The sequence below is a fragment of the Eriocheir sinensis genome, chromosome 16, assembly GCF_024679095.1.
Source record: "Eriocheir sinensis breed Jianghai 21 chromosome 16, ASM2467909v1, whole genome shotgun sequence".
In the NCBI taxonomy this organism is placed as follows: domain Eukaryota; kingdom Metazoa; phylum Arthropoda; class Malacostraca; order Decapoda; family Varunidae; genus Eriocheir; species Eriocheir sinensis.
Genome location: NC_066524.1, coordinates 16046554 through 16074298, shown reverse-complemented (window position 1 = coordinate 16074298; position 27745 = coordinate 16046554). Strand labels below are relative to the sequence as shown.

At 39.7% G+C, this 27745-nt stretch overlaps 1 protein-coding gene across 4 annotated transcripts; it reads right to left on the bottom strand.

Annotated features, from left to right (window-relative positions):
- Positions 1-478: 478 nt before the first annotated feature.
- Positions 479-26100, bottom strand: LOC126999408 (protein melted-like). Of its 4 annotated transcripts, XR_007753323.1 has the most exons (22): positions 26034-26100; positions 22524-22621; positions 22237-22397; positions 21223-21367; positions 19964-20138; positions 19145-19308; positions 18532-18711; positions 18021-18123; positions 17674-17827; positions 17056-17324; positions 15897-16193; positions 14190-14393; positions 12919-13050; positions 12270-12373; positions 11791-11926; positions 11375-11514; positions 10805-10933; positions 10169-10297; positions 9820-9945; positions 9130-9270; positions 7616-8098; positions 479-7517 (listed from the first exon to the last, which is right to left on the bottom strand). XR_007753323.1 is itself a non-coding variant. In XM_050861988.1 (21 exons), exons 2-21 carry the CDS (start codon positions 22569-22571, stop codon positions 7937-7939), a joined length of 3099 nt encoding a protein of 1032 aa, XP_050717945.1. In that variant the 5' UTR covers positions 22572-22621; positions 26034-26100; the 3' UTR covers positions 479-7936. The 4 variants fall into 4 exon arrangements, 3 of the variants coding, with proteins under 3 accessions (XP_050717945.1, XP_050717946.1, XP_050717947.1); XM_050861988.1 differs by having other exon boundaries at positions 479-8098; XM_050861989.1 differs by having other exon boundaries at positions 479-8098; positions 22524-22610; positions 26034-26073.
- Positions 26101-27745: the final 1645 nt, after the last annotated feature.

Sequence of the window (27745 nt, the reverse complement as noted above, 5' to 3'; positions counted from 1 at the left end):
ATAGAAGGATGGATTTATAGATGAGGTGAGATAGATTGATAGATATAGATAGATAACGTTGATAGATGGATGGATTTATAGATGAGGTGAGATAGATTGAAAGATATAGATAGATAATATTGTAATAGGCTATAGTAAACGAAGAAAAAGAAAAAGAAGAAAGGCATATGAGAAAAATGAAGAGGAAGAAAGCAAAGAAATGAAACTAAGAAAGATAATTAAAACCGAAATAATATAAGTACCAATACTCTTTACTTTTGTGAGAGCAGCGAATAGCGGACTTTTTCTTTTATACCCTTTTTGTTGCCCTTGAGCCGTATCCTTTGATGTAATAAAAAAAAAATATCATCATCATCATAACAATAACAGCAGGTAAAGGTGTAATCTGGGTGCTTGTTATATCCCATTAACCTAACACCGCCACAAATACCCACAAATCTTAACATAAAAATGAGATCCTTTCAGTAAAACACTCAAATACTTTGCAACATATAATTCCTTTCCTGGACAAGGCTTGCACCTCACATAGTATCATCTTACACACTAGCAGTATGCACAAGGGGAACAGGAATTAGAAGGACATGAAGAAAGAGTTGTCTTGATACATTAATAAGGCCACGATTAAGACCTCATTTGCTCGTAAAGAAATATATGACAATGGCAGACATGAGTTAAGCCTTAGAACCAGTTGTCAGTTTGCTCTTTACACAGTTAACACCTGCATTAATGAAGCACGAGACCCACAGGTAAGGTAAGGCAGTCCAGGTGTATGAGATTGATGAGTTCACGGCTTATTGAAGGCAGCTCAGGTAACCCCTTGGAACCGTTACCTGTCGTGTACATATCACCATACCCTACTATAAAAAATATAAAAATAAAATAATAATAATAATAATAATAATAATAATAATAATAATAATAATAATGAATGACCTTCCCTTCTATATGATAAAAGAAAAAACTATTCCAAGATTTTAATACACTAAAAACTGGTACATTCACGGTTCTATATAAGCCTCAGCAATAAAAATCAACAAAAATATAATAACAAAAATAATAATAATAATAATAATAGTAATGATCATAAAACATAATTGGTACGTACATTCGCTGCAAAAAATGTGGTATACAAATTTTCTTTTCAATTCCGTAAGTAAAGACGAACCTAACAGCAAGCCTAACAAACAAGTACATTTTAAAAGGGCATAGAGGTCCAATATACAGACACACTTCATTTGTTTCTCTCTCTCTGCAAAATGTACAAACAAGCTTCCATATACAAAAAACTCATGCAATAAAATCAAAATAAATATCATGAGGCTACAATACCAGCACACCACCGGACGCCCGACTCACACCACCACGCCCATAGCCAGACCTTAAAATTTGGTGTGTGTGTGTGTGTAGGGGAGGGGGGGGGTGCTATTTTCATCAATGGAGGGGCGTACTTTCCTATACTTCTCTTTCTAACACAATCTTTCCACTACGATATCTTGTACGCTAAGGCCCTTCACATGACCCTAACCCCCCATACGCACCACTCTTGGATAATGGTGTGTGTGTGTGTGTTGGGGGCTATTCCTATCATTGGAAGGCTTTACTTTCTATTAGTTTTCTTTCTGCGTATCTTTCTAACATCATGTCTTGTACGTTAGGGGCCTGCACATACACACCACCAGGGATTCTCAGATACCAGTGTGTGTGTGTATGTGTGTAGGGCTATTTCTATCATAGGGGGACTTTACTTATATATACTTCTCTTTCATATCTTTCTACAGTCATGTCTTGTACGCTACAGGCTTGCACATAACCCTCACCAACCCCCATACACACCACCAGGGACTCTCGGATAACATGAACAATCCACACGACATGGCAGATCAAGAACACACTGAGATCCAGAGTTACCCATGCTGGACACGTCATGGGTTATTGCTGCCATGGCCGTCACCACCACCTATAAAATCATCACCAGTCACCATTATTGCCACTGTTTTCATCGTCATCACCACAGACGGCTTAGAGAATTGCATTACCATTTTAATACGTTGTTCTCTCATGCTACACTCCGCCAACACTTTAGTGAGTAGTAGTGACCACTTTTGTTGAGTATGTGAGTCGCTACACAAGTTCACGAGGATGAGGCAGTAGTGTTGATTATGGGGATGTCTAGGGTCGAGTTTAATTCTTGTAGCCGCAATCTTAAGGCAATTCACGTATACGAAGACGAGATGTGTGTCGGATTCCCTGCTCTCGAACATACCTAGCTGCCTTCAGATTCAAGGGTACACACGCATACCCACGCAAAGGGCACAGCAAAAAGTTACAGAAGACGTAAGAAAGATGTGAGAAAATTCAGCTTTCCAGACAGAGCGAGATGTCAATGGAATATTTTACCACAAGTTTGAAAGAAAAGTATGATAAAAATAATTTCAAAAGATGGGGCATTACAAGCCTGACTCAGTTATGAAATATTACAATTAGGTGAGAATGATTAGAGTGAGAAAAATAAGAGATATAAATCATCCTCACATAATTACTTAAAAATTTTGTATTACTATTCCATGCCATAACACACAGAAAAAAAAGATGAACTAATTAGCTTTAATTAACTGGATAGACACAATTACCTCATCAATTTCAAGGGTATTGTTGCTATCTTATATGTCATGACACAAAGATATAGAAAAAATCCATCAGAATCATCAAACATAACTGGACACAGAGGAGAAAGTAGGTAGTACATCTTATAAGCAATCTTTGGTAGTTAATGGAAGTGACCGTTATAGGACAAGGAAACACTGGTGGCTCCCTCCTTGGGCTCCTCAACATCCCCACTCTGCAGGTAACTCATGTTCCTTAATATGAGAGAAGCGTTGCATTTTTAACCCGGTAGCAGCGATGGGCCAAATTTGTGGCTTTACCGTGTACCAGCGATGGGCCAAATTTTTGCCATGATATAAACCCCCCAAAATAGATGATGCATAAACTGATCACAAATTCGTCGATACATATTATGAAATGGTTTGCGTGAGTGACGATTTTTTCCCATTTTTCTCGCTTGGAGGGACCTTTAAGAAACATGATCCCCACGGCTACCGGGTTAAAGAGGCTGCATAGAATTAGTTTTGCGAAATCTACATCTTTTCTTCAATATGCACAAGTCAGAGTTTAGTTTGTATTAACTCCTTATAGCACAGTCTTCCAAGATATGTTTAATTTAAGCTCATATAAAACAAGAGTCACCTGCACTCTATTCATGATGACTTGGTAAATAAGCCTCATTAAGTATATAACATTGGCGAATCCACACCTCCATCTCCAACCAGGCTGCATGTGGTTGGTGGATGCTGGGAGGTGAAATCCTAGTGGTGGAAGGCTATCATGGGTGAGGCTTATATTTGTTTATCATGAATAGAGTATCTTGTATAAACACCCACACACCCAAGAGGCCTGCCCACCACACTCCACAGAGCTTGAAGCCACTACACACTACACAGGAGGTTGAATCTACGGAGTATTGGTCCATTCGTGTGACTTGGAAGACATTTAACATTTGAAAATAATATATACAATAGTTTACATTAATTATAAAGATCTCATGGAGGGTATGTTTGCCAATTCTATTATATATGCTTGATCCAATTAGCACTTGTATTGTGAAGACTATTATTATTATCGAAAACTGAACTGGTATCAAAATAAAGAATGCTTATCAATTTTTTTTTAATATATAGTTTAATTTTCAAGACCTTTATTTATATGAATGCTAACAGGAAGAGTGTCAACCATGGCAAACATACCCTATACATAAGCACATACACACCCACCCATACACACCCTCATTAGCTGTCACATATGTACACACACACAGAGCACTAAGAGGCCCATTGGTTAGTTAGCTGCACTACAGGATGGTTGCAGTCTTAGCAGGTCTGGCAGTAAAAGTGTCATACTGCAAAAAAAAGCTTTAAACGGCATATCTACACAATGTTACACGCTACAAATTTACTCGACTTCAGTTAAGCTTCAAGGAACTCTACTGAACACTTTGAGACATTCCCACCGTGACCTGGGAAGAGTACAACACCTTTAACAAATCACACAAGCAGCAAATTAGTTAAGCCGGTACTTCGTCCACTCTGTAAACACGTCACAGGGAGGCAAAGTAACACAGAGCACGCTGGTCAAGGACAACAAAAGGGATAGAGACATACTGAGGGACACACGATGCTGCTGCGATATACTTCACTTCACATCCACATCCTTCTTGTACTAACCATACAGGATTTGATTCATGTCTACTGTACCTGGAAGTGATGTGTAATGCAATTTTGTGGTAATAAAAATCTCCATAACCTCAAGGGACTTTGTTTTCAATATCAAAATATGGTACTTCTTTCCCATACTGAGTCGGGATCTTCAATACATTCATTCTCTCTCCCTTTCTCTCTCGTTACATAGAATCAGTTTTCACATTGCTCAAGCAGGCCGCTGTGCTTGCTGACGCTCTCCTCACCAATACTATGAAATAAATCTCAGAAAAATGACTGACAAAGCAACACATCACACGACATGGCTTTCTCAGCTGATTGCACAAGCTTCACACCTTCCCTCCCACTGACAAGATCATGGAATGGTTCTGCAAACTTTAAATATATACATAAATTACTAAGTACATGGAACACACTACTGGTATAACCTAATAACCTTTGCCTTGTGTTTCCAGATAAACTTTTCTTCAAGTAACCTTAAGTACATATGACATTCATTACTACAAACAGGCAAAGTTTTACTCAATTCCTTCCACATAAAGTGACTATCCTGTGGACACCAGATAACTGATTTAATATATCACTACGCACATAAGGCCTCATTTCACACTTTTCAGGCACAAATTTTAAGTCTTACAATAAATGTTATGAAAATATTAACAATTCTCTATACTTTACGACAGTCTTCAAGGCAGCACACTGAAGGAGACGCCATCGTTATCACATGTCCACGTAACAACACAACAGAGGTGACAGTCATGCTACTGGCCTCTATTTCTTCTTACGCAAGACTCGGGAAAATCTATCAAAAAGCCGAGTAAATCCACATGCATAAAGGCGATCAAAAAAGCAATTTCATGGAAAGACGAAATAGCTAGAACACTAGGAATTCAGCAGTAACATTAGCTTATTGAGACACTTTTAATTTAGTGGAGATTACTAAACTTTATGAACACATTGGTAATTCATCTTTGGAAGACCTTTATACGAGCAGAACATTAATTTAAGTGAAGATCATGTCAAGTTGAACATTTATGGTTTACAGCATAAAAAAAGCATTCTAGAGAGCAAGTGTCAAGAAGGTACATAGGCAGGAAAAATGAACTGTATGTAAAATGTTAAGATTTCTGAGAAGCCAAAAGTGATTAGAATTTCCCTCAACTATTTCACTATAACCAAGAATCTTTGGGTGAGACAAATCTGGTGTAAGGATAGGATAAAATCTGCAGGAATGGGGTTTGGAATGCATAAAAATGTAAAACAGCATCCAGCACACAGGAACTAGCGGGTGAAAAATAACCATGACTGACAATGGACACTGAAACACAAGTCTGCTGCAGAAAATGTTAAGGAAATCTATGCAACAGACAGGGCGAGACAGAGCCCATCAAGTTAACCCAGTAGCAGCGACGGGCCAAATTTGTGGCTTTACCGTGTAGCAGTGATGGGCCAAATTTGTGGCTTTACCGTGTAGCAGTGACGGGCCAAATTTGTGGCTTTACCGTGTAGCAGTGACGGGCCAGATTTGTGGCTTTACCGTGTAGCAGTGATGGGCCAAATTTGTGGCTTTACCATGTAGCAGTGACGGGCCAAATTTGTGCCTTGATATAACCCCCCCAAAATTGATGATACATAAACTGATCACAAATGCTTTGATATATATTATGAAATGGTTTGTATGAGTGATGATTTTTTCTCATTTTTCTCGCTTAGAGGGACCATTAAGAAACATGATCCCCGCTGCTACTGGTTTAAGGTGTTCAGGTCACGAAGTACAGCAAGAAAAATTATGAACCACAGTGATGACAGAGACCAGGTGATGCACAATTACCATTTAAAATGAAACTGAATAAAAGGTGAAAGGCAAAACTTTAAACATATTTGTATGTGTATGTGATGGATTCAGTGTGTTATTAAACAAATACCCTTACTGTCAGCCAAGTATCAAGTATATCTCAAAATCGTCATCTATGAACAACTGTACAAACTCCATGAACAGTTGCACAGCTGCATATCGAAGCAAAGAAATAATAGTAATACTTCCACTAAAGACAAGCAATGTAGCTGCAAAATTAAATTGTATCATTATACATCTTTTGGGCATACTGAATGAGGCGCTTGGCATTTACAACTATGAAGCTGCTACAGGCAACAAGCTCAAACATTCATCCCACGGCAGAGGGAGCCTGTCAAGGGTGCAAACACTCTTGTGTCCACGACAGCACAAAATGCTGGCCACGTCATCATGTAGTGTGCATGTAAAAATATATAAATTTTGAATCCTACGCACAACTTGCTAAACAAAACATTTACATATATTAGCAGGACTTTATAAGGGACAGTTTCCAGTCCTAAAATGTACAAAAATTTACATCTATAAATGTACACTACCTCAATTTTCTTACATCATGGTAAAGACTTGTTTGTGACTGACTCTAGATCATTTGATATGTAGCTCTTTCCTCACCACAGATATAAAAATAGCATTATAACAACAATTTCCCTTATATATATGTATCCATAAAGAGGCTAATCTACGGCTTGAGGTAACAATCAAGGACATATTGCACAATACATTGAGTGCTACACTGACCTGCCTACAGAACATACGAGCAAGGCACAAGAATGGATGTCTTTGGGTGACTGATTCAATATACATCAAATAAATTTTATAAATTTGTTAAAGAAAATTTTGGTAACAAAAATTGATTTTTATAAACATCTGACTACTAGATATATTTAAAAGGATTGATGCCAAAAATATTTCCTTTGTATCCTAACAGATAAAGACTAAAGGCACAGCAGTTAATGGAGAAGCTTAAAGACAGTTACATACCCTGCCGTGTCACTAGAGTAAGGCATTTTCACTGTACTTGAATAAAAATGTATTAGGTAAATAGATTTTCTATAAAACATTCAACTTGAATTTCAAGATACATACTCTGGATTCAGTAATATCAAACACAAATCATCCCTTCAGATACCTAACTTTCACGCGTCAACAGAAAGTCATACACACACACACACACACACACACACACACACACACACACGTATGAAAGGAGAAAAGGAGCACAAAACGGTCATTCATCCATCATATAAAAATTTATCAAATCCTTACGAAGCTTTTCATACTCCCACCAAACATATCATACTAACTGTACTAGCTGCCCTAAACCCTATCCTAACCCTAACCTACAGGATACAAAATAAAAATCCGTCTTGAACAGTACAAAACCTAACCTAACCCTTCACTAGTCTAGCCGAAGGAGACACAACAAACCCAACCTAACCTACAGGATACAAAATAAAAATCCATCTTGAACCGTACAAAACCTAACCTAATCTAACCTAACCCTTCACTAGTCTAGCCTACGGAGACACAACAAACCCGACCTAACCTACATAGCTTGACCTCTCTTGTGGCTACTTTATTCTCTTTTTTCATAGTGGGCTTTTTGTTGTTTTTGCCCTTTAGCTGCTATAAAAAAGGACTGTACAAAATCTAAACTAACCTAACCTAACCTAACGAGCCACAAGTAACCTAACCTAACCAACATGAGCATCAAAAAGAACAAAAATCTACCATGAACCATACACAACCTAACCTAACCTAAGGAGCCACACCCCACAGCGGACCCCAAGCTAATCTACACGTCTTCTCACACAGCCGTTCGCACATTGGAGCCATGATAGCCGTACATGAAGCTGCGTGGGATGGAGGTGGTGGCTTTCAGTGGGCCCAAGTTTTGCTCCTCTCTGGCCTGGGAGTGAGCAACCACGATAGACAGGCACCGCACCCACTCCTCGGCATTGCTGGAGTCCTGTATGGGAGATAAGAGTGCTGATGGGCGTTGGGTTATGAGTAATATTATTTAACCCGGTAGCAGCGAAGATCATGTTTCTTAATGGTCCTCACAAGCGAGAAAAATGAGAAAAAATCACCCCTCACACAAACCATTTCATAATATGTATCCAAGCACTTGTGATCAGGTTATGTATCATCTATTTTGGGGGGTTTATATCATGGCACAAATTTGGCCCGTCGCTGCTACACGGTGAAGCCACAAATTTGACCCGTCGCTGCTACACCGTGAAGCCACAAATTTGGCCCGTCGCTGCTACACGGTGAGGCCACAAATTTGGCCCGCCGCTGCTACTGGGTTAAAACTATTGTTGTTGATTTTTTAACCTATATAATTTCTCCTCCTTCTACTTGTGCTATTTCTCCTCCTATGACTCTTCAATTTAACCTAATGATCCTCATCCTCCGACTACTGCAACCTCAGACTATTGTATTGTTGTTTATTTCTGCCTACATAACCTCTCCTACTTATCTACCATGAACCATACACAACCTAACCTAATGAGCCACACCCCACAGCGGACCCCACGCTAACCTGCACATCATCTCCAGTTTCTACTACTGCTATATCAACCTAAGCTAACCAAGCCTTCCCCATCCTCCTCCTCCTACTACTGTTGCTTCTAATGCTACCACATCCTTATACTTGTCCTTATCTTCTTTGTTATAGTCGTCCCTCAAATAGTACGGTTTCCAATAGTTCGGTTTTGGGTTTATGTGGATTTTCTAAGATTTTTTAGGATTTTAAAATTTCCCGACAAGCAGGAAATTTAAAAATCCTAAATGATCTTCTGTGACAATCCGCATAAAACTGAAACCGAACTATTGGAAACCGTACTATTTGAGGGACTACTGTACTTCTCTTCCTCCTACTCTTTATCATTATCCTTGTCCTTTTCCATATCGCTGTCTTTCTCCTCCTCCTTAGCCTTATTCTTATCCTTGCCTTTCTTCTTCTCTTCCAAACTTAGAAGCCCTCCCAACACCCACCTTGGCCTTCAGCACAAAAGACTTGTTGTCGGTGAAGATCTCAAAGGCCTTGGGTATGTGTCTGCTGCCGCCCCTGTTGACCTTCACGCTGCGGATCTGGTGGACGTCAATCCCGCCCTTCTCCTCCACCTTGTCCTGCTCCTGGAGAATGACACAAGTGGGAGAGGCCTTACAACACTGGGATATCATGATGGAGTAATGCATTTTTTCTCAGGCATAAAAAGAAGTATTGCAGCAACCTACTTTTTCTGTTTTTTCTCAAGCATGGAGAAAATTGTATGGTAAAAAGAAGCCTGTAAATAAAACACTTCTGATGGTATAACAACCTAATTTCTTCTATTTTTCTAGGACATAAAAGGAAGCATTCTATGATAAATAAAAACTTCTGATGATGTAGCAACCTAATTTCTTATATTTTCTTTCATACATAAAGGTGAGTATTATATGACAGAAAAATCTATAAATCTAAAACTTCCTCAGTGTATTCCCTTCCCTATGTTGATACTGACAAAGGCAAAAATGGAAGTCCTAAATCACACAGAGATAATGGTGTAATAATTTAAAGACTACTAACATGAGCGTCTATTTGGATTTTGAAACAAGATGAGTCCTTTGTATTCTGTGGTTATGGTGACTTGTATTGTGTACTTCAACTGTATTACAAAACCTATGCTTTCTCTCCAGACTCACCGTGCCAGCCCCGCGGTAGGAGAGGTGAGCGCCAGACAGGGTGAAGTATCTCGTGCGCCACTTGCGGAAAATCTTCCACTTGCTCTTCTTTTCCTTGAGCTGACCCTCAATGACAGGCGTGTCCTCCTGGAGAAAACAAATGGTGCTCAAAAGAATAAGCAAAAATAACAATACCAGACAGACACAACACACACACAAAAAAACACTTTGACATTTCTTAGAGGAGCAGCAACTGTGTGCTCTTTTTGTTTATTCATTTTCCCACCCTTGAGCTGCTTTCCTTTCTGCAAAATAAATAATAATAGTAAAATAAATAAATAGAAATAAGTAAAGAATGCAAGGCACTCACGTCCACGAAGCCCCTGGCGCGGTCCGGGTGGTTGCAGAGGAAGCACCCCCACTGCTGCTCCACACCGTTGTACTCAAACACGTCAAAGAAGCGGGCGTTGCGCAGCTCGTGGAACAACATCTCCATGTCCTGGGGGAGGGGGGGAAACAGCCTGATGTGATTTTCTTGTTCATTTGATTTCTTTTCATTTTTTTTTACTTTTTTTTTAATATCAGAGGAAGCAATCAACAACAAACTCAGTGTGCAGTGATTTGGTATGGCTTTTATTTTACTGCCAGCCTTAAATTTGTTAATCTAAAAACTGCTGAAATAAGGGGCTCTCTCAACTCCAAATTAACCCCTTGATTGCAGATTTCCTACAAGAAGACCTCACCAAGCTACAGGAGTAGAACAAAAAGTGGCTGCTACAGTTCAATGAAGAAAATGTAAAGTCCTGCACCTTGAAAGGGGATATCCAGCACACAAATACCACATGGGAAACACTCCACTATCCACCACAGAGGCAGAGAAAGACCTGGGAGTGTACTATGTTACCAGGCTACCAGTGAAGGCCAAATCCGTGCCAATCGCAGAGGACGGGTTAATAAGAATCACTTTCATATGAACAGTAAAACAAAGGAGATGCAGACCACCCACCTTAGCCGAGGGGAAGGCCGAGGTGACCAGCGTGACGAAGGTCTTGGTGTCACACTTGAGGATGTCCCAGCAGTTCTTGAGGCTGCTCACCTGCATCTCCCGAGTGCTCAGCGCCACACACGACCTTGCCTGTATGGAGACATTGGACTCTTGAGAACCACATGAACACAATCCATTTAAAATTATAAATGAGACTGTTAACTCATGAGGCATTATTTTTGTCTCCCACCCCTTTCATTTCTTTATTCAGGTATGAGAGTGAAACCATATAATATTCAACAAAATAAGACCTAAAAATTGATTACTCATGTGACAAACACGTATTACAATATCATCAATACATACATACATTTCTACAGAAACCTCAATGCGCATAACAGTGGGAAAGCTTCAAGTACAACAGTGTGAAACCTTATCATATTCAATAAAATATGACCTAAAATTTAATCCGTGAAGCAACAAACGAGATAACATTTCTTTGTTTTGTAATACTCTTCCATACCTGAATATGCTAATGCTTTTGTAGTGTTTGGTGCCTGAATATACTCATGTTTTCCTAATGTTTCGTACCTGAAGAGCAAGGAACATGAGGTGAATCCATATCCTTGGGTTCCTGGTCTTCATGGTAAAGAAGTGTTTGTTGTAGAGGCAGTGTTCCCCCTTACCCTGGCAGGCAAAGTACAGCTTGGCGTGTTTCCTGTTCTTGCGTTCTGTGGAGGGGAAGGTTATCATGGCATTGGTTGGCAAGGAGTGTTATCTATAAAATCATCATCTTCTGTTTGATGTCAGACTTTCCCATGATCTTAAAGTTAGATAGTCAATGATCAGCTCCCAACTATTTCTGTCCATTGCCTCACTTCTCACTAGGCTCATAAAACCACCTATAGAAATACCTACAACCTCTATGACAGCCTTATCAAATGTGGGAGTATAAGCCTGGAAAAGTAAGACTATGGACCTTAGCCTCTTGTAATCTTCTTCCTCACCTTCAATACCGCAGCGGACAGGCAGAGGCAGCTTGACGAAGATCTTCTGCATGTACGCCTTGATCTTGTCCAGGTGTTTCTCACAGAAGTGCTGCACCGTGTCCCTCATGGCAAACGGTTCAAACACACTGATCCTCTGAAGATGTTTGAAGTTATAACAGAGATAGAGACATACACACCTTCAATGATATACACACACAGGGAAAAATGTACATGGATAAGTAATTGGAGTATGTTTATAATTTCGTACACATTCCTTCATATCAGAGGAAAACAACAACTCGGGTATAAAAATTAACTATATACTATTAAAGCAAGATTTATAAACATCATATTGAAAGTACGGAATTTTCACACCATAGAGTAACTTCCCATGGGTGTTTTTCTTTTTTCTATGAGCACTAAACTTTGAATATCATGTATGAATCAACAACCCGACCCTTAACGTATTCATGCGACATCAAGGGAGTGTGGCTCACCTGCGTACAAGCATTGGTGGTGGCGGTGGTGGGGTCGTGGGTGATGTGGGTGAGGGTGGTGTTGGAACGGGTGGTGATGGCGTGCCCACTGGTGATGCTGCTCCCTAAACACACGCCAAGAAAACCAGGAATCAGTATATGGCTGCTTACATCCTATAAATACACTAGGATATGTTTGTGCATCCTACATTTATACTAAGATATGTTTTTTGTATCCTATATCTATGCAAGGATATGTTTAAGTATCCTAAGTTCACTAAACTGTACACACCGTTTCAGTAAGTACTTGTAACAGGGGAAAAACACTGAAAAATTAAAAGGAGGTATAAAATTTAGATATTGTCAGAATTAAGAATGTTTATGAATTTTTGTTTTGCTATTTTTTTTCCACCTAAGCTAAACTAACCTAGCCTAACATTTATAACAATATTACTGGATAGAATGAAAGAAATCTCAAGTAAAAACAACACAAACATACACAGCAAATAAAGTTTAATCAATATAACAGAAAAAATAATTGTAAAGCACACACACACACACACACACACACACACACACACACACACAAAGAAAAAAAAAGGGGGGGAGGGGGGAGACTAAAAATCATACCACACAAAAAAAATAAGTATAAGACAAAAAAGTCATATACCGGAGGGTGAGTGCAACGTGGTGGTGGTGGTGGTGGCAGTGGTGGTGACAGTGGCGGTGGTGAGGGGGAGGGAGAGTGGTGACTGGGAGTGCCTGAGGTGGTGCACGACTCCCCCGACACCCGTGACGGTAACTGCGGAGGACGGGGAGGGTGGCGAGACTCATTAAGCGCAGGCACAGGCAAGGCGGCAACACTTGTAACACGACTAACACTTGATACAACACACTTAAGGCTTGACTTGAACGACTGAAGTATGCCATATGTACTTGCGTATAAGGTGAATAAAGGTTTTGTATTACTGTAGGGTAAGCTTATGGGATTGACTTTCACATATCACTCTATTTATTACTACTTTAGACTGTTATTACTTTATATTATATTATTATTATTTTTCTAAGACACTAAATTTGTTGCTCAAAGACACACGTAGTTCATTGGAGGCTAACTTTTACATTTTCTTGAGACTAAGCTTATGCCATTGGTTTTAATATGAATATTTCTTTCCTAAGAAATTAAATTTATTGCTCAAAGGAACACAACATTGTTACTGCCTCAGAGGTTGACTTTTACATAATATCAACTTCCCACAAGTATCCATGGCAGTTAACACTTCAACATTTAACACATCTCCATGACTAAAAACAGTTCACACTCAACACTAACACAAAGGCAGGTACTTCAGGAAGAGAATCTGCCAAGCATCAAATAGTAAGAGAAAATCACAGTCTAAGTCAAGCAACACCCAAAAGGCCGTTACCCTTACCAGTCAAGCTACATGCCTGAACTTTTAAAATAATATCATCAAGCTTATCTGATTAAAATTTGATGGTATATTTGAGGAAGAAACAATAACTACAATCTTCTCTGTAATTTGCTTTTCTTTTTCATTCTTACTTTTCTGTTTGTGCTCATAAGACATTACATGCAGATAAATGATTGTTCAAATGTGATCTCAAGCAAGAGAAAAGGTGATCAGAGAACACAATGGTCCACATAACTTGAAAATGGTATCACAGGCACTGGGCAGATTCTCTTTGAAAGTCCATCATTTATTCAAAGGGACAGAATGTGGCTCCTTTTAATCATCACTAGAATCATTAGGTACCTGACAGAAAGTTACAAGGAAAACTATCGCTAATAATTCATGTGCTGTATCATAACAAGATAGCATAACACCTGCATGCATAAAAAAAAGAGAAAATCAACCAGTATCAAACTCAAGGCAACAATCACCAGAACTTGCAGAAAGCATAAAAAATCACACATCTCACCTAGTTCCCTGGATGAGAGGTGGAGGGGGAGGGAGAGGGTGTGGTGGCCGGATGTGGCGGTGGTGGTGGGGTGTGGCAGGTCAGGGAGTGTGGCCTGGGACTGGTGTGGCCCGGCGAGCACTGTGGAGGATGCGCCGAGCTCTCCCGTCCCCTCCCGCAGCGTGGCGAGGGAGGAACTCATGCTCTTCGTGGGGCTGACGGTCCCTGGAAGATGGTGTGGGGTTTATTCATCAACCAAATACAGGTCTATGCTTTACGTCTGTTTATTTTACGATGTTTTGCTCCTACGATCATCATTCTGCGATTACCTTTGCTCTCTGGTTAATTTTTATGATCAGTTTAGTTCTTATTGATGCTATTCCATGTACTGCACAGGTAATAAGTGTTCATGTTCACTTTGGAAGATGGTGTCGGATTTATTCACCAAGCAATTACAGGTTTCCCAACTTTGCAATGTTTTTTTTTTTTTTTTTTTTTTTTTATTACATCAGAGGACACAGCTCAAGGGCAATAAAAAGAGTACAAAAAAAAAGAAAAAGCCCGCTACTCGCCGCTCCTATAAAAGATAAAAGTAAAGAGTAGCCAAAGGAGAGGTCAATTTCGGGTGGAGAGGTGACTCGATACACTCTTCTTTTTATAACTGTCCTTCTTCGGTTCCCTTTGCTCTCTTTACCATCTATATCTTGCTTGCTTTAATGATTGGTTTAGTCTTTATTTATGTAATTTCATGTATGTATTTATGTAATTTTATGTATTTGTTGATGGAAATGTACAGTTGCATGTATGTATTTATGTAATTTTATGTATTTGTTGATGGAAATGTACAGTTGATATGTTTCCTGTTCACTGATACTGATATTGGTTTTGGTTTAGTCTTTATTTATGTAATTTCATGTATGTATTTATGTAATTTTATGTATTTGTTGATGGAAATGTACAGTTGATATGTGTTCCTATTCACTTTGATACTGATTGGTTTAGTCTTTATTTATGTAATTTCATGTATGTATTTATGTAATTTTATGTATTTGTTTATGGAAATGTACAGTTGATATGTGTTCCTATTCACTTTGATACTGATTTAGAGATAGTGCAGTTCATAAACCACCATGAATATTACAAATGAGGGGTTTCAGGTCACTTAATATATGAGTCACAGAATGCAACCCTATTATTTAAACCTCAAGATCAGCATACATTACTTTGGCTACACGATCACTTTGAGAACATAACGCAATTGTAACTCGAGGGGAACCTGCATTCCTCACATTTGTTATCGATTTTGTCTTCAGGTAACCGTTAACCCAGTAGCAGCGGGGATCATGTTTCTTAATGGTCCCCCCTAGCAAGAAAAATGAGAAAAAATCACCCCTCACACAAACCATTTCATAATATATATTAAAGCATTTGTGATCAGATTATGTATCATCTATTTTGGGGGATTTAAATCATGGCACAAATTTGGCCTGTCGCTGCTACACGATAAAGCCACAAATTTGGCCTGTCGCTGCTACACGATAAAGCCACAAATTTGGCCCGTCGCTGCTACACAATAAAGCCACAAATTTGGCCCGTCGCTGCTACACGGTAAAGCCACAAATTTGGCCCGTCGCTGCTACACGGTAAAGCCACAAATTTGGCCCGTCGCTGCTACCAGGTTAAGTGATAGTTATAAAGGTTACTCCTCCCCTTAACAAGCCACCTTACCTGGGAGAGGGGACACAGCGGTCAGGTGTATCCCCACAGAGGGCGGGGGACTCGACACCAGCCGGGACACTCCTATCTGTGACCCGCCCACCTGTGACCCGCCCAGGTGATGGCTGGTGACGGAGCCGTGCCCAAGGTGGCCGGAGCTGGGTCCCAGGTGGCCGGAGAAGTGGCGGGAGGGCGGGGTGAGGACAGTGATGGAGCGGTTGATGTGCATGCCGTGGGAGGAGCTGAGGCGTGTCATGGACTTGTTGAGTTGGATGGAGGACGAGCCTAGCCGACCCGTGCTCTGAGGGACTGAAAAGACAAACACAGAGTCACACTTCATTGCAGTGTCTCATTTTTGGTTTTGTATACAGAAAAGGAGGCTTGGGGGACTGAAAGTACAAACAAATACATCATCATACTTCTTGGCACTGTATTTTTGTATTCTTGTTCTTATATACAGAAAAGAAGGCAGCAGCTCATGGTCAATAAAAGGTGAAATTAAAAAGAGTGCTGGCATATGTTAGCCCATTTGAATGCATCCTTACATTTACCCTGGGAAAATTCAGCTCAACCATAAGTATTTTCTATTGTCAAAGTAAAGATCATTGAACATTTTCTTAGTTAGCTTTCAAATCTTGGCAAAATTTTACGGATATCGTTTTCCACACTTCAATTTAGCTCAACCATAAGTGTTCGCTATTGTCAAAGTAAGGATCGTTGAACATTTTCTTAGTTAACTTTCAAATCTCGGCAAAATTTTACGAATATTCTTTTACGCACTTCAATTTAGCTCAACCATAAGTTTTCGCTATTGTCAAAGTAAGAATCGTTGAACATTTTCTTCGTTAGCTTTCAAATCTTGGCAAAATTTTACGGATATCGTTTTCCACACTTCAATTTAGCTCAACCATAAGTTTTCCCTATTGTCAAAGTAAGAATTGTTGAACATTTTCTTAGTTAGCTTTCAAATCTTGGCAAACTTTTACGGATATCATTTTCCACACTTCAATTTAGCTCAACCATAAGTTTTTGCTATTGTCAAAGTATGGAACTTTGAACATTTTTTGGGGTAACTTTTAAATCTCGGCAAAATTTTATGAATATTCTTTTCTATCCTTTCCCTTCATTTCTGCTCACTGACACAAGAGGACGAAAGGTTGCCAGTACTCACGTGCGTTGAGGCGTGGCATGGACCTGTTGGAGGCGGTGACGAGGCGGCCGGTGCTCCTGGAGGTGTCGCTGTGCTTCTGGTACTTGTGGCCGAACTTGTTGACGCCGCTGCCCACCACGGAGGACGAGTGTGGCTGGAAGATGCTCAGGTCCCGCGAGGCCAGAGTGAGGTCAGTGCGGCTGGTTCCTACTAGACCCTCGGGCCGCCCGCTGCTGCCACCCACGCGCACAATTGTCACACCGCCAGGAGTGTGGTTGACGTTTGTGTTCCTGAGGGAGAGCAAGATGGTTCCCTTACCTAATTTAACTCCTAATATTCCTAGCTAGTCTTTTTGATTTCTTTAGCTATACTTGAGACAATTCAAAGGATAACATTATACAAAAGTAGAAGAATGATAAGAATAAGAATAAGTAGGAGAAGAATAAGAAGTAGAAGACGAAGAAGAAGAAGAAGAAGAAGAAGAAGAAGAAGAAGAAGAAGAAGAAGAAGAAGAAAAGAAAAACAAAAAGAACAAGAAGTAGAAGCAAAAGAAAATCAAGTAGAAGAAAAAAAAAAAAGTAAAAAAGGAGAAAGAAGAAAAGAAGTAGCATACAACAAGAAGCAGCACACAAGTCGCACCTGATCTCATTGTACTCATTGTTCAGCTGCTGGATGTAGACCCGGGCCGAGGCGTTGGAGCGGTCCATGCACTTGTTGACTGCCTGCAGCAGCGACTCAGACTCTACCAACAACGCCGGGTACTGACTGCACAGCGTCTGCACCTCCCGCAGCACTGTAACACAACACAACACAGGCCGTCAGATAATAGTGTAGCACATCAAAAGAAAACAAGGCTTTGGAATATTAAGTAAAAACAAGCTATTGTGTAATGATGTAATGGACTGAAGGAAAAAGAGACACAGGTTACTTGGTCCTGAGGCAAAAGCATACAGTTCCCTGAGGTCTGTCCTGCTTCCCAGACTTACCCACGGCCAGGCTATTGGAGTCCACTTTGGGGAGCTGTTGTGCTATGTAGTCGAGGGAGCTTTTGCCTTTCTCCTTGCTGATGCGGCCCACTGCTGCCATCACCTGTCGGAGAGGAGCTTGGAGTTATAGGAACACAACAGGAAAACAGGAATGATTAACTAGGTACAACTTTAATCAATAGGAGGGAATTAAACTCCTCAAAATTCTGACTGAGTGTGTTCCTATAAGATAAAACATTGAATTATCTTTAACTAAACACAAAAAACTGACACTTACTTTACGATTAAACACTAAGTTATCTATAATACAAATCTTTTATAGCTGAATACATGCTAATGTGAGAAATACATACATCACACTCTAAACAGGTTTGGATAATATATTAATCTACCTTACTCTAAACTTCTTTCCATCCAGAGCATTGTGAAGTAGGAAAGTAGAAAGTAAGGAAGGAGGAGACAAGAGTTTAAAGCAAGACTGATTGATATGTTTCTCTAAAAGTGTACGTACCTGTAGAGCGAAGGCCAGGCAATGCGGCTGCTGCTCCACGATGCTCTTGAGTCTGTTGATGTGTTCGGAGAAGGGGTGGGGGCGCCAGGCACACAGCTCCACGAAGATCTGCAGCGTGGCCAGGGAGGTGCCACTCAGACTCAGGCACTCCACCAGTTGGGGAAGGGAAGGCTCCAGCAGCTAAAAGGAAAATATATTAGGATTATTACAAAAAAAAATCAGGTTATGAAATTTTGTGGCTTGATAAATAAAAAAAAAAACTGATAGTAAGCACTCTCTATGAAACTGAAGAGAAGACTTATGTAATTTCCACTTCATCCTTAATTAAGAAAACCAAAAGGAGTAATTTCAAACACTGCCATAGCTATTTCCTTTGTAGTATTGCCCTTGACGTATATGTAATAGAATATATAATAGAATATGTAATAGAAAACAAAACAGAAGAAGGTATGAAAGCAGACCTGAAGATGAATATGAAGAAAACAAACGTGACATGTAAGAATCATTTAGCAGGACAACAACGATTAGAGACAAAACACAGAAAAAAATGAGAGAAAAATAACAGAATCTGACACACTAAGGAGGGAGAGCACTGTAACAAATGCAAGCTTACCGCGGGCCTGTTCTTGGCGACGAGGGTGAAGAGCATGAGGAGGCCAAGCTTCTCGTTGGTGTCACACTGCGGCAGGAGGGACACCAGGGTCATCACGTGGTCATGAATGGGCTCTTTCTTCACTGCATAGATCTGGGGCAGCACCCGCGACAGGGAGTAGTTGCCTGGGACATGAGGAACACAACAATTACTTAGTGTTCTTTATGGTGTTGTTTGTTTGTTTTTACAGTAAAGAAATGTGGGAGCTCCTAGGAGTAGGCGTCGATGAAATGATGATGATGATGACGCAATTCAAGGGCAAAAAGAAAAAACATAAAACAGAAAAGCTCATGAAATGCTGCTCCTGTAAAAAGTAAGTAGAATAGTGTGACTAGAAAACAGAATTGAATGGAGAGAAAATAGATTTGAGGGGAACTTCAAAGAGAGAGTATGAAAGTAGGCGTGAAAATTATGAAGAAAACAATGGTATTATCTAACAATCATTTGGCATTTGAAGAAGCAGAGAGAAAAGTGACACAATATGAAAACCGAACAATCATTTGGCATTTGAAGAAGCAGAGAGAAAAATGACACAATATGAAAACCGAACAATCATTTGGCATTTGAAGAAGCAGAGAGAAAATGAACAATAAAAACAGAAAACAATGCATTTGAAGAAGCAGAGAGAAAAGTGACACAATATGAAAACCATGAGGAAAAAAAAACATGATAAACTTAGGTGTTGACAAGTGCCTAACAAAAGCTATATAACTTGTAATGAATAAAGAGACAGAAAATGAGGATAAAAAATATGATGAACAAGCTTGGGTGTGGACTAACCAGATATCACAGAGTCAATGATGGGTTGGATGTGTAAGGCTAGGAGATCAGCTGCTTCGATAGCTGCCAGCGAAAGGTAGGAGCTCATGTTGCGACTTAGTTCACGGTTCCCTTTGTGCAGGAACTTGACGGCCACGGGGAGCGCCAGGGCCATCACCTCGCGCTTGTGGTAGTTCTGTTATGGCAGCGGAAAGACAGAAGGTAAGGTAAGGTAAGATAAGGTTCATGTCATTTGGTAATTTTGTCCGACTAAAGAGATGTTAACGCCTTGACTGGGGTTTCCTACAAGAAGACATCACCAAGCTACAGGAATGGGACAAAAAGTGGCTGCTACAATTCAGTGAAGAAAAATGTAAAGTCCTGCACCTTGGGAGGGGATATCCAGCATACCAATACCACATGGGAAACACTCCACTATCCACCACAGAGGCAGAGAAAGTTCTGTGAGCATATGTTACCAGGCTACCAGTGAAAGCCAAATCCGTGCCAATCGCAGTGGACGGGTTAATTTTTTTTATGGTAGTTCTGTTACGGTGGCAGAAAGGTATGAGGTAAGGTGAGATAAGCTTCGGATTAATTGGTGGTTTAGTGTGACTTAAGACGCAAGTTTTGTTAATTTTCTGTGGTGTACATGAATGGTTTTACTCATTATCTATTAACATTCACTTCTAAACCTTCATATATTCTACTCGATCATTACCTTTTCAAAATACCAATCTAACCACTAACTCACAATAAATTCACTCACCATACGAGATCTTTGTTTTGTACTTGAAAATGGCTAGTAATTTCCAGAAGGCATGGAAAAGATAAACACATAAGGTCAATAATGCAAAATCACTATAGGCCAAGTACTCTGATTCAACAACAACACACACACACACACACAAAAATAAATAAATAAATAAATAAATAAATAAATAAATAAATAAAAATAGCCCAACCTGATAACTAACACAAAAATCAACTGCAGATGTCATTACTCTTCTTTATCTTTCTGTTTTTCATCCTATCTACTCTTCAACCTCTCACTGCCCTTCCCTTTCCCCCTAAGACACACACACACAGAACTGGCCCCACCCAATAAGTGACACAAACCCACCCAGTAACGAACACCAAAAGTAAATGTGGATGGCATCATTTTTCCCACTTCCCATATTTATTCCTATCAACCTTTCATGCTTTACTCCTCTACCTCTTACTCCCATGCCCTACCCTTGCCCCCTCCCCTCAACACACAGCACATTGCCGAGCCTCACCAGGAATATGCAGGAGACCACATCGGAGGCTATCTTAGCGTGGGGCGGGTCGTGGTCTCGGGAGGACGGCCGCAGATTGTGGTTGAGGCAGGTCTGCAGCAGAGCCACCAGGGCCTCCGCATGCTGCTCGATGCTCCCCGTCTCCCTACCAGATCAAGAGGTGGTGTCAATAAGGTAAAGGTGTATAAAGTTTGGAGCATATGTTAAAGATGCGCATGGCCTTGGTGCTCATCTTCATCACACTGATCTGACTTGAGTTCCTGACTGCCTTGATTTATTGAGTTGTTATTTTCTCCTGATTGATATTTTTGATACTGGAATGAATCTGAAAATCTGGTTATGGGAAACAACTGATCCTTTTTTATATTTGACAGTAAACCTCAGGGTGATATTCTTAAACACTTCAGCGCCCAAGCACACATATTTGTCGAGGCTTTCGTAGGAGTCTTGGGCATTTCCAGGGATAGTTACTGACCCTTTCTCTGTACCATGAACCTAAAAACACTCATTGAAAGCTGATTGATCTCCTTTTCGGCCTCTGGAAATGACTGATGTGAGTAGTGAAAGCATCTGAGAATAGAGATCATAAAATTTGGCTGGTGGAGACAGTACTAACATGACTTCTTATAACCCTCTTCTCATTCCATTTCAATAGTCATCAGCAAATCGGGAGTATTGGAAGCATTTGATCAAGTATTAATCCTTCCTTCATTGCTGACACGCATCTAATACTGACCCAGATTAACCCTTAGAAGGCGGCAGTATTTGAAGAGTAGCTCCCCAAAAATGAATGGTCTGTATATAGTCACTGCCGACCTTAGGACCGTAGCATAAATATAGTTACGCAGCATAAGAGGTGTTTTAACTATCGTCTGTGTGTTGATTCTACAGCAATCTGGAAGTGTTGTTATATTTCTGCCATACAAAACTGAATTCTGGACTGTCCATATATAGTTCCACCACCATCTAAGGGATAAACACAACCAACCCTTCCCCCACTGCTGACCCCCTTACCTGATAGCGGAGGTGACCCTGGTGATGCATATTTCCACCACGCTTTGGTCGTTGTCATTGCGGGTGTACTCGGGCAGACTCGCTATCTCCAGGATCTTGTTGACCACGTCCGTCAGATCGTTCACTATGACATGGTCTGGCACGTTGAACAAGTCCCCGGCCTGAGGGAAGAATTAAGGCATTAGATTACTGGCCATGTAAACACATGTAGCCTTAAATATCTGGCACCCAGATCCCTACAGAAAATAATGAGGATGGCAGGGAATCATGAGTTATCTGGCACTTACCTTTGACAGATCCTTGTGTGAGAGAACTTGTGTGAAGAGTTCGTGCATTGTGACAAGATGGCTGCATGTCCTCTCCCAGCCATGAACCTGCCAATGTCCTGAGAATATAAGAGTTAGTTCCCTGTACACTTGGCTCCCCCATGACCATATGAAGCAACAGAATTTACACAGAAGAATGCTGTACTCGAACACATCTTAAAACCCTACATTTTGGATAAGTGTGAAGTTTAGCTCCACCACCTTAAAATATCATATATACACCTTATTATGGTTAGAGGGAGAAAATAAATTCCCATAACCATAATATGAATACTAATATGAAACTAACCTAACCTAAGCAAACTTAACGACCATGCCAGCGCCAGCAGCTGCCAGCCGGGGTGTTGTGTTTCGGTTTGGTTAGGTTAGATTATGTTAGATTTGCTTAGATTATTTTAGTTTCCAATCAGGCATGACTTCTTATTATGGTTAAAGGGCACGTATCTTTGCCCTTTAACCATAACATTTTTAGGTGGTGGAGCTAGACTACACATTTACCATACATACCCCCCCCTCTCCCCCAGCCCCTAGAAATCTTGTTGGCCCTGTTACTTAACCTATCTGCATGGCCTCACCAACCACCTCTCATCTCACACTAGGTAAAACTGTAACCATATACCTCTCGGCCTTGTAGAAACAGGAGACAGCTTTAAAGGGACAAGCAAAATAGTTCAATGGAAGAATAATTAAAGGCTACAAAGGAAGGAAGATCAAGATATAATGCCCCAAGAAACTGTATAAGGCATTAAAGATCTACAGAAGGAGAAGATTAAAAGAAAAAAACACGATACAGAAATGAAGACAAGCAAAGTTCAGGTATGGGGAAAAGTTATTAAAGGCTACCAAGGAAGAAAGACCACACTATTAGTACTACATTAAAAGCAGTATTAGGCGTTAGAGACCCACAGAAGAAGGAAAATATGAAGAAAAAGAAGAAACAGGACACAGCCATAAAGGAACAAGCAAAATAGTTATATGGAAAAATAATTAAAGGAAGGAAGATCAAGATGTAATGCCCCAAGAAACTATATATACAAGGCATTAGAGATCTGCAGATGAAGATTAAAAGAAAAAAACAGGATACAGAAATGAAAAGACAAGCAAAGTATAGGTATGGGGAAAAGTTATCAAAGGCTACCAAGGAAGAAAGACCAAGCTATTAGTACATAAAAAGTGATATTAGGCATTAGAGACCCACAGAAGAAGATGAAGAAAAAGAAGAAACACCCCCCTATAAAGGGTTTGGTTAGGAAGGGGGTCGAAGGGGGCCCCCCCATTAGAGGTTACCGGTAGGTTATGTATGTAAAGTTCAGTTGGAGTAGTTTAAATATGCTCCCCCACCCAAAAAACCCTGATTTCCCACGGGTCCCCTAAGATTGTTAGGGGAAGAGGATTAAGCCTTTTTCTTAACTTATAAGTACTTGCACCTTCATATTATGGTTGAGGGACATGGATTTCGTCCCTTAACTATAATATGGAGGCGTACGGTAATGTCGAATTTTGGAGGTGCGGAGTCAATCTCCACAATTACCAATAGTTCAATGGAAAAATAATTAAAAGCTACAAAGGAAGGAAGATCAAAGTATAAACCCCTAAGAAGAGATATAAAGCATTAGAGATCCACAGAAGAAGAAGATGAAGAAAAAGAAGAAACAGGACACAGCTATAAAGGGACAAGCAAAATACCGTAGTACTATGGAAAAATAATTAAAGGCTATAAAGAAAGGAAGATCAAAGTATAATACCCTAAGAAGCGATATAAAGCATTTTAGATCCACAGAAGAAAAAGATGAAAAAAAAGAGGAAACAGAGTTAACAGACCACAGAAACGAAGGGACAAGCAAAGTAGTTATAGGGAGAGGTTATTAGAGACTACAAAGGAAAAAAGATCAACACATAATACCCTAAGAAGTGATAGAAGACTTTAGAGATCCACAGAAGAAGGAAAAGAAGAAAATTTATAAAACAGGACACAGAAATGAAGGGATGAACACAGTTTATTTATTTAATGGCTACAAAGGAAGAGGGATCAAAATATAAAGCCCCAAGACACTATATAAGGCATTAGAGATCTACTGAGGAAGGAGAAGAGGAAGAAAAAGAGGAAATAGGACAAAGCAATGAAGGGACAGGCAGAGTTTAGTTATTTAAAGGCTACAAAGAAAGAAGGATCAAAATATAAAGCCCCAAGACACTGTATAAGGCAATAGAGATCTACTGAGAAATAGGACAAAGCAATGAAGGGACGGGCAGAGTTTAGTTATTTAAAGGCTACAAAGAAAGAAGGATCAAAATATAAAGCCCTAAGACACTCCGTTTACTGTTGTTTACCATTGATGAGGTTTCAGGCCCCGGTCCACCGCCGTAGCAGCGCTCCACAGGGCCGCAAATATTATAACAGTAATATTAACACCTAAAGTTGTCCTCAATTCTCATGTTTGTGAAGTCGTAGGATTTAGTGAATAAGTGAGTCTTCAGCGCTTTCTTAAAGATTGCCAGACTGCCACTGTTCTTAACATCCCTGTGTAACTCATTATAGAGCTGCGAGGCACTTCTAAAATGCTCTGAAACCCAGCTCCAGGTTGACCCTGGGCTCACAGAGTCTATACTGTTCTGTACTGTGTCTCACTGAAATGGCAGTGTCCAAATGAAAATCCTGTAGTAAATTTCTCAAATATCCAGGTTTACCAAGTCGCGTTGCTTGATAAGTCAAGACACATATTTTGTAGACTATTCAAGCCTTAATGGGTAGCCAATGCAAGTCTATAAGTGCAGGTGTTATTCTCTCACGGGGAGGGGGGTGGGGGGGGAGACCCTTAATTAGCCTTGCAGCTCTGTTCATGACAAGTTGTAGTTTCTTCAGCAGATATTTAGGAAGGCCATAATAAAGTGAGTTACAATAAACCAGCTTACTAGTTCCATGATTATATATAAGCATCTTCATATTCTTATCATCCTGATATTTCTTGACAAATGCAATATTTCTTAGATGGTAGCCTGCCGTTCTCACCACCTGATTGATCTGTTCTTTGAGAGTGCAGTCAAGTATCACACCAAAATTTTTGACTGACTTTTTTTACAGTCATAGTGTCATCTTTTATCCGAAGAGTGGAAATGTCCAGCCTTCTGAGATCCTTGTTCTTCCCCACAATCAACCATTCAGTTTTATCCTCATTCAGCTTCAATTGCTTAGAATTCATCCATTTCCTCACATCATATAGGACGTTAGAGATCTCTTGCGGAAGGAGGAGAGGAAGGAAAAGAATATACAGGACACAGCCATAAGGGGACGAGCAATGTACAGTTATATGCTCAGGTTCAGTGACTTCACGTACATTACCGATATCCTCCCTCTCCACGCCTCCATATTTACCTCTACTGCCTCTGCAAAGACTCTAATATCATCCCGAATTAATATAGTGACCCCTGCTTCGTTAATAAAGGGTAAATAATGGAGTTTCAGGGACTTACAGCGTATTTCAGGTAACTCTTGCAGGTCTCAGACTTGCCATATTGTCAACAAATATCAATTGAGAGCTTATGTGTTATTCCCTCCATCATTTAAAATATCTATAGTGGGTTGATGATTTATATATGCACTCGTATATAATTTCCTCTATGTGATATGTAATAGGTGTTTGTGGTTTATTAGTATCGGTGTAATTTTGAAGCTGGGATGATGGTGTCTCGTTTGACTGGCCGCACCTGTTGAGCGCACACCTGGCTTACCCTCATTAACAAATTTTCCTTTTCCCGTCCATTTATTCCTGGTTTAGATGATTTTCCTATCTGTTTGTATTTGAATCTTTTCCTAATATACACTTCGAGACATTATTCTTCATGGAGTCGTACGTTTTAGGCATTTATTATTTTTTTTCTTTAACTGTTCTACTAAGCCAACGTTTTCTGTTTACTTATTCCTAGGTAGTGTAGATAATTTTCCTGGCTATCTGTATTCAAATGTTTTCCTATATTATGTTTTCAGTACGTCATCCTTCATAGATCAGTTCAATACATTATCCTTCTATATAAGTGTCGCATTTTCTTATTTATTTATTTTTTCTTTCTACTAACTATAAACCTCCTTTTTCTGTTCACTTATTTCTAGTGTAGATTATTTTCCTGACTATCTGTATTCAAATATCTTAATATATAGCTACACTCCACTACCTAATTCTTCAATGAATCGATTTTTCTTATTTATATTTTTCCTTAACTGTTCCTCTAAGCCATTTCCACATGTAACTATTAATACAGACAGGTAAAAAGACTCGTGCAGTTATAGGGAGAGGTTATTAGAGGCTACAAAGGAAGAAGGATCAAAATATAAGGCCCAAAGACACTATATAAGACGTTAGAGATCTATTGAGGAAGGAGAAGAGGAAGAAAAAGAAGAAATAGGACACAGCAATGAAGGGACGGGCAGAGTTTAGATATTTAAAGGCTACAAAGGAAGAAGGATCAAAATATAAGGCCCAAAGACACTATATAAGACGTTAGAGATCTATTGAGAAAGGAGAAGAGGAAGAAAAAGAATAGGACACAGCAATGAAGGGACGGGCAGAGTTTAGATATTTAAAGGCTACAAAGGAAGAAGGATCAAAATATAAAGCCCAAAAACACTATATAAGACGTTAGAGATCTATTGAGGAAGGAGAAGAGGAAGAAAAAGAAGAAATAGGACACAGCAATGATCAAAGGGACGAGAAGAGTTTAGATATTTAAAGGCTACAAAGGAAGAAGGATCAAAATATAAGGCCCAAAGACACTATATAAGACGTTAGAGATCTATTGAGGAAGGAGAAGAGGAAGAAAAAGAAGAAACAGGACACAGCAATGAAGGGACGGGCAGAGTTTAGATATTTAAAGGCTACAAAGGAAGAAGGATCAAAATATAAAGCCCAAAGACACTATATAAGACGTTAGAGATCTATTGAGGAAGGAGAAGAGGAAGAAAAAGAAGAAATAGGACACAGCAATGAAGGGACGGGCAGAGTTTAGATATTTAAAGGCTACAAAGGAAGAAGGATCAAAATATAAGGCCCAAAGACACTATATAAGACGTTAGAGATCTATTGAGGAAGGAGAAGAGGAAGAAAAAGAAAGAATAGGACACAGCAATGAAGGGACGAGAAGAGTTTAGATATTTAAAGGCTACAAAGGAAGAAAGATCAAAATATAAA

Coding starts and splice junctions, on each gene's coding strand:
- LOC126999408 (XM_050861988.1), bottom strand. CDS start 22,571: ATGCACGAACTCTTCACACAAGTTCTCTCACACAAGGATCTGTCAAAG. Junction 17,828..18,020: donor CTCCAATAGCCTGGCCGTGG/GTAAGTCTGGGA, acceptor GTTGTGTTACAG/TGCTGCGGGAGGTGCAGACG. Junction 12,374..12,918: donor CACGTTGCACTCACCCTCCG/GTATATGACTTT, acceptor GCGTGTGTTTAG/GGAGCAGCATCACCAGTGGG.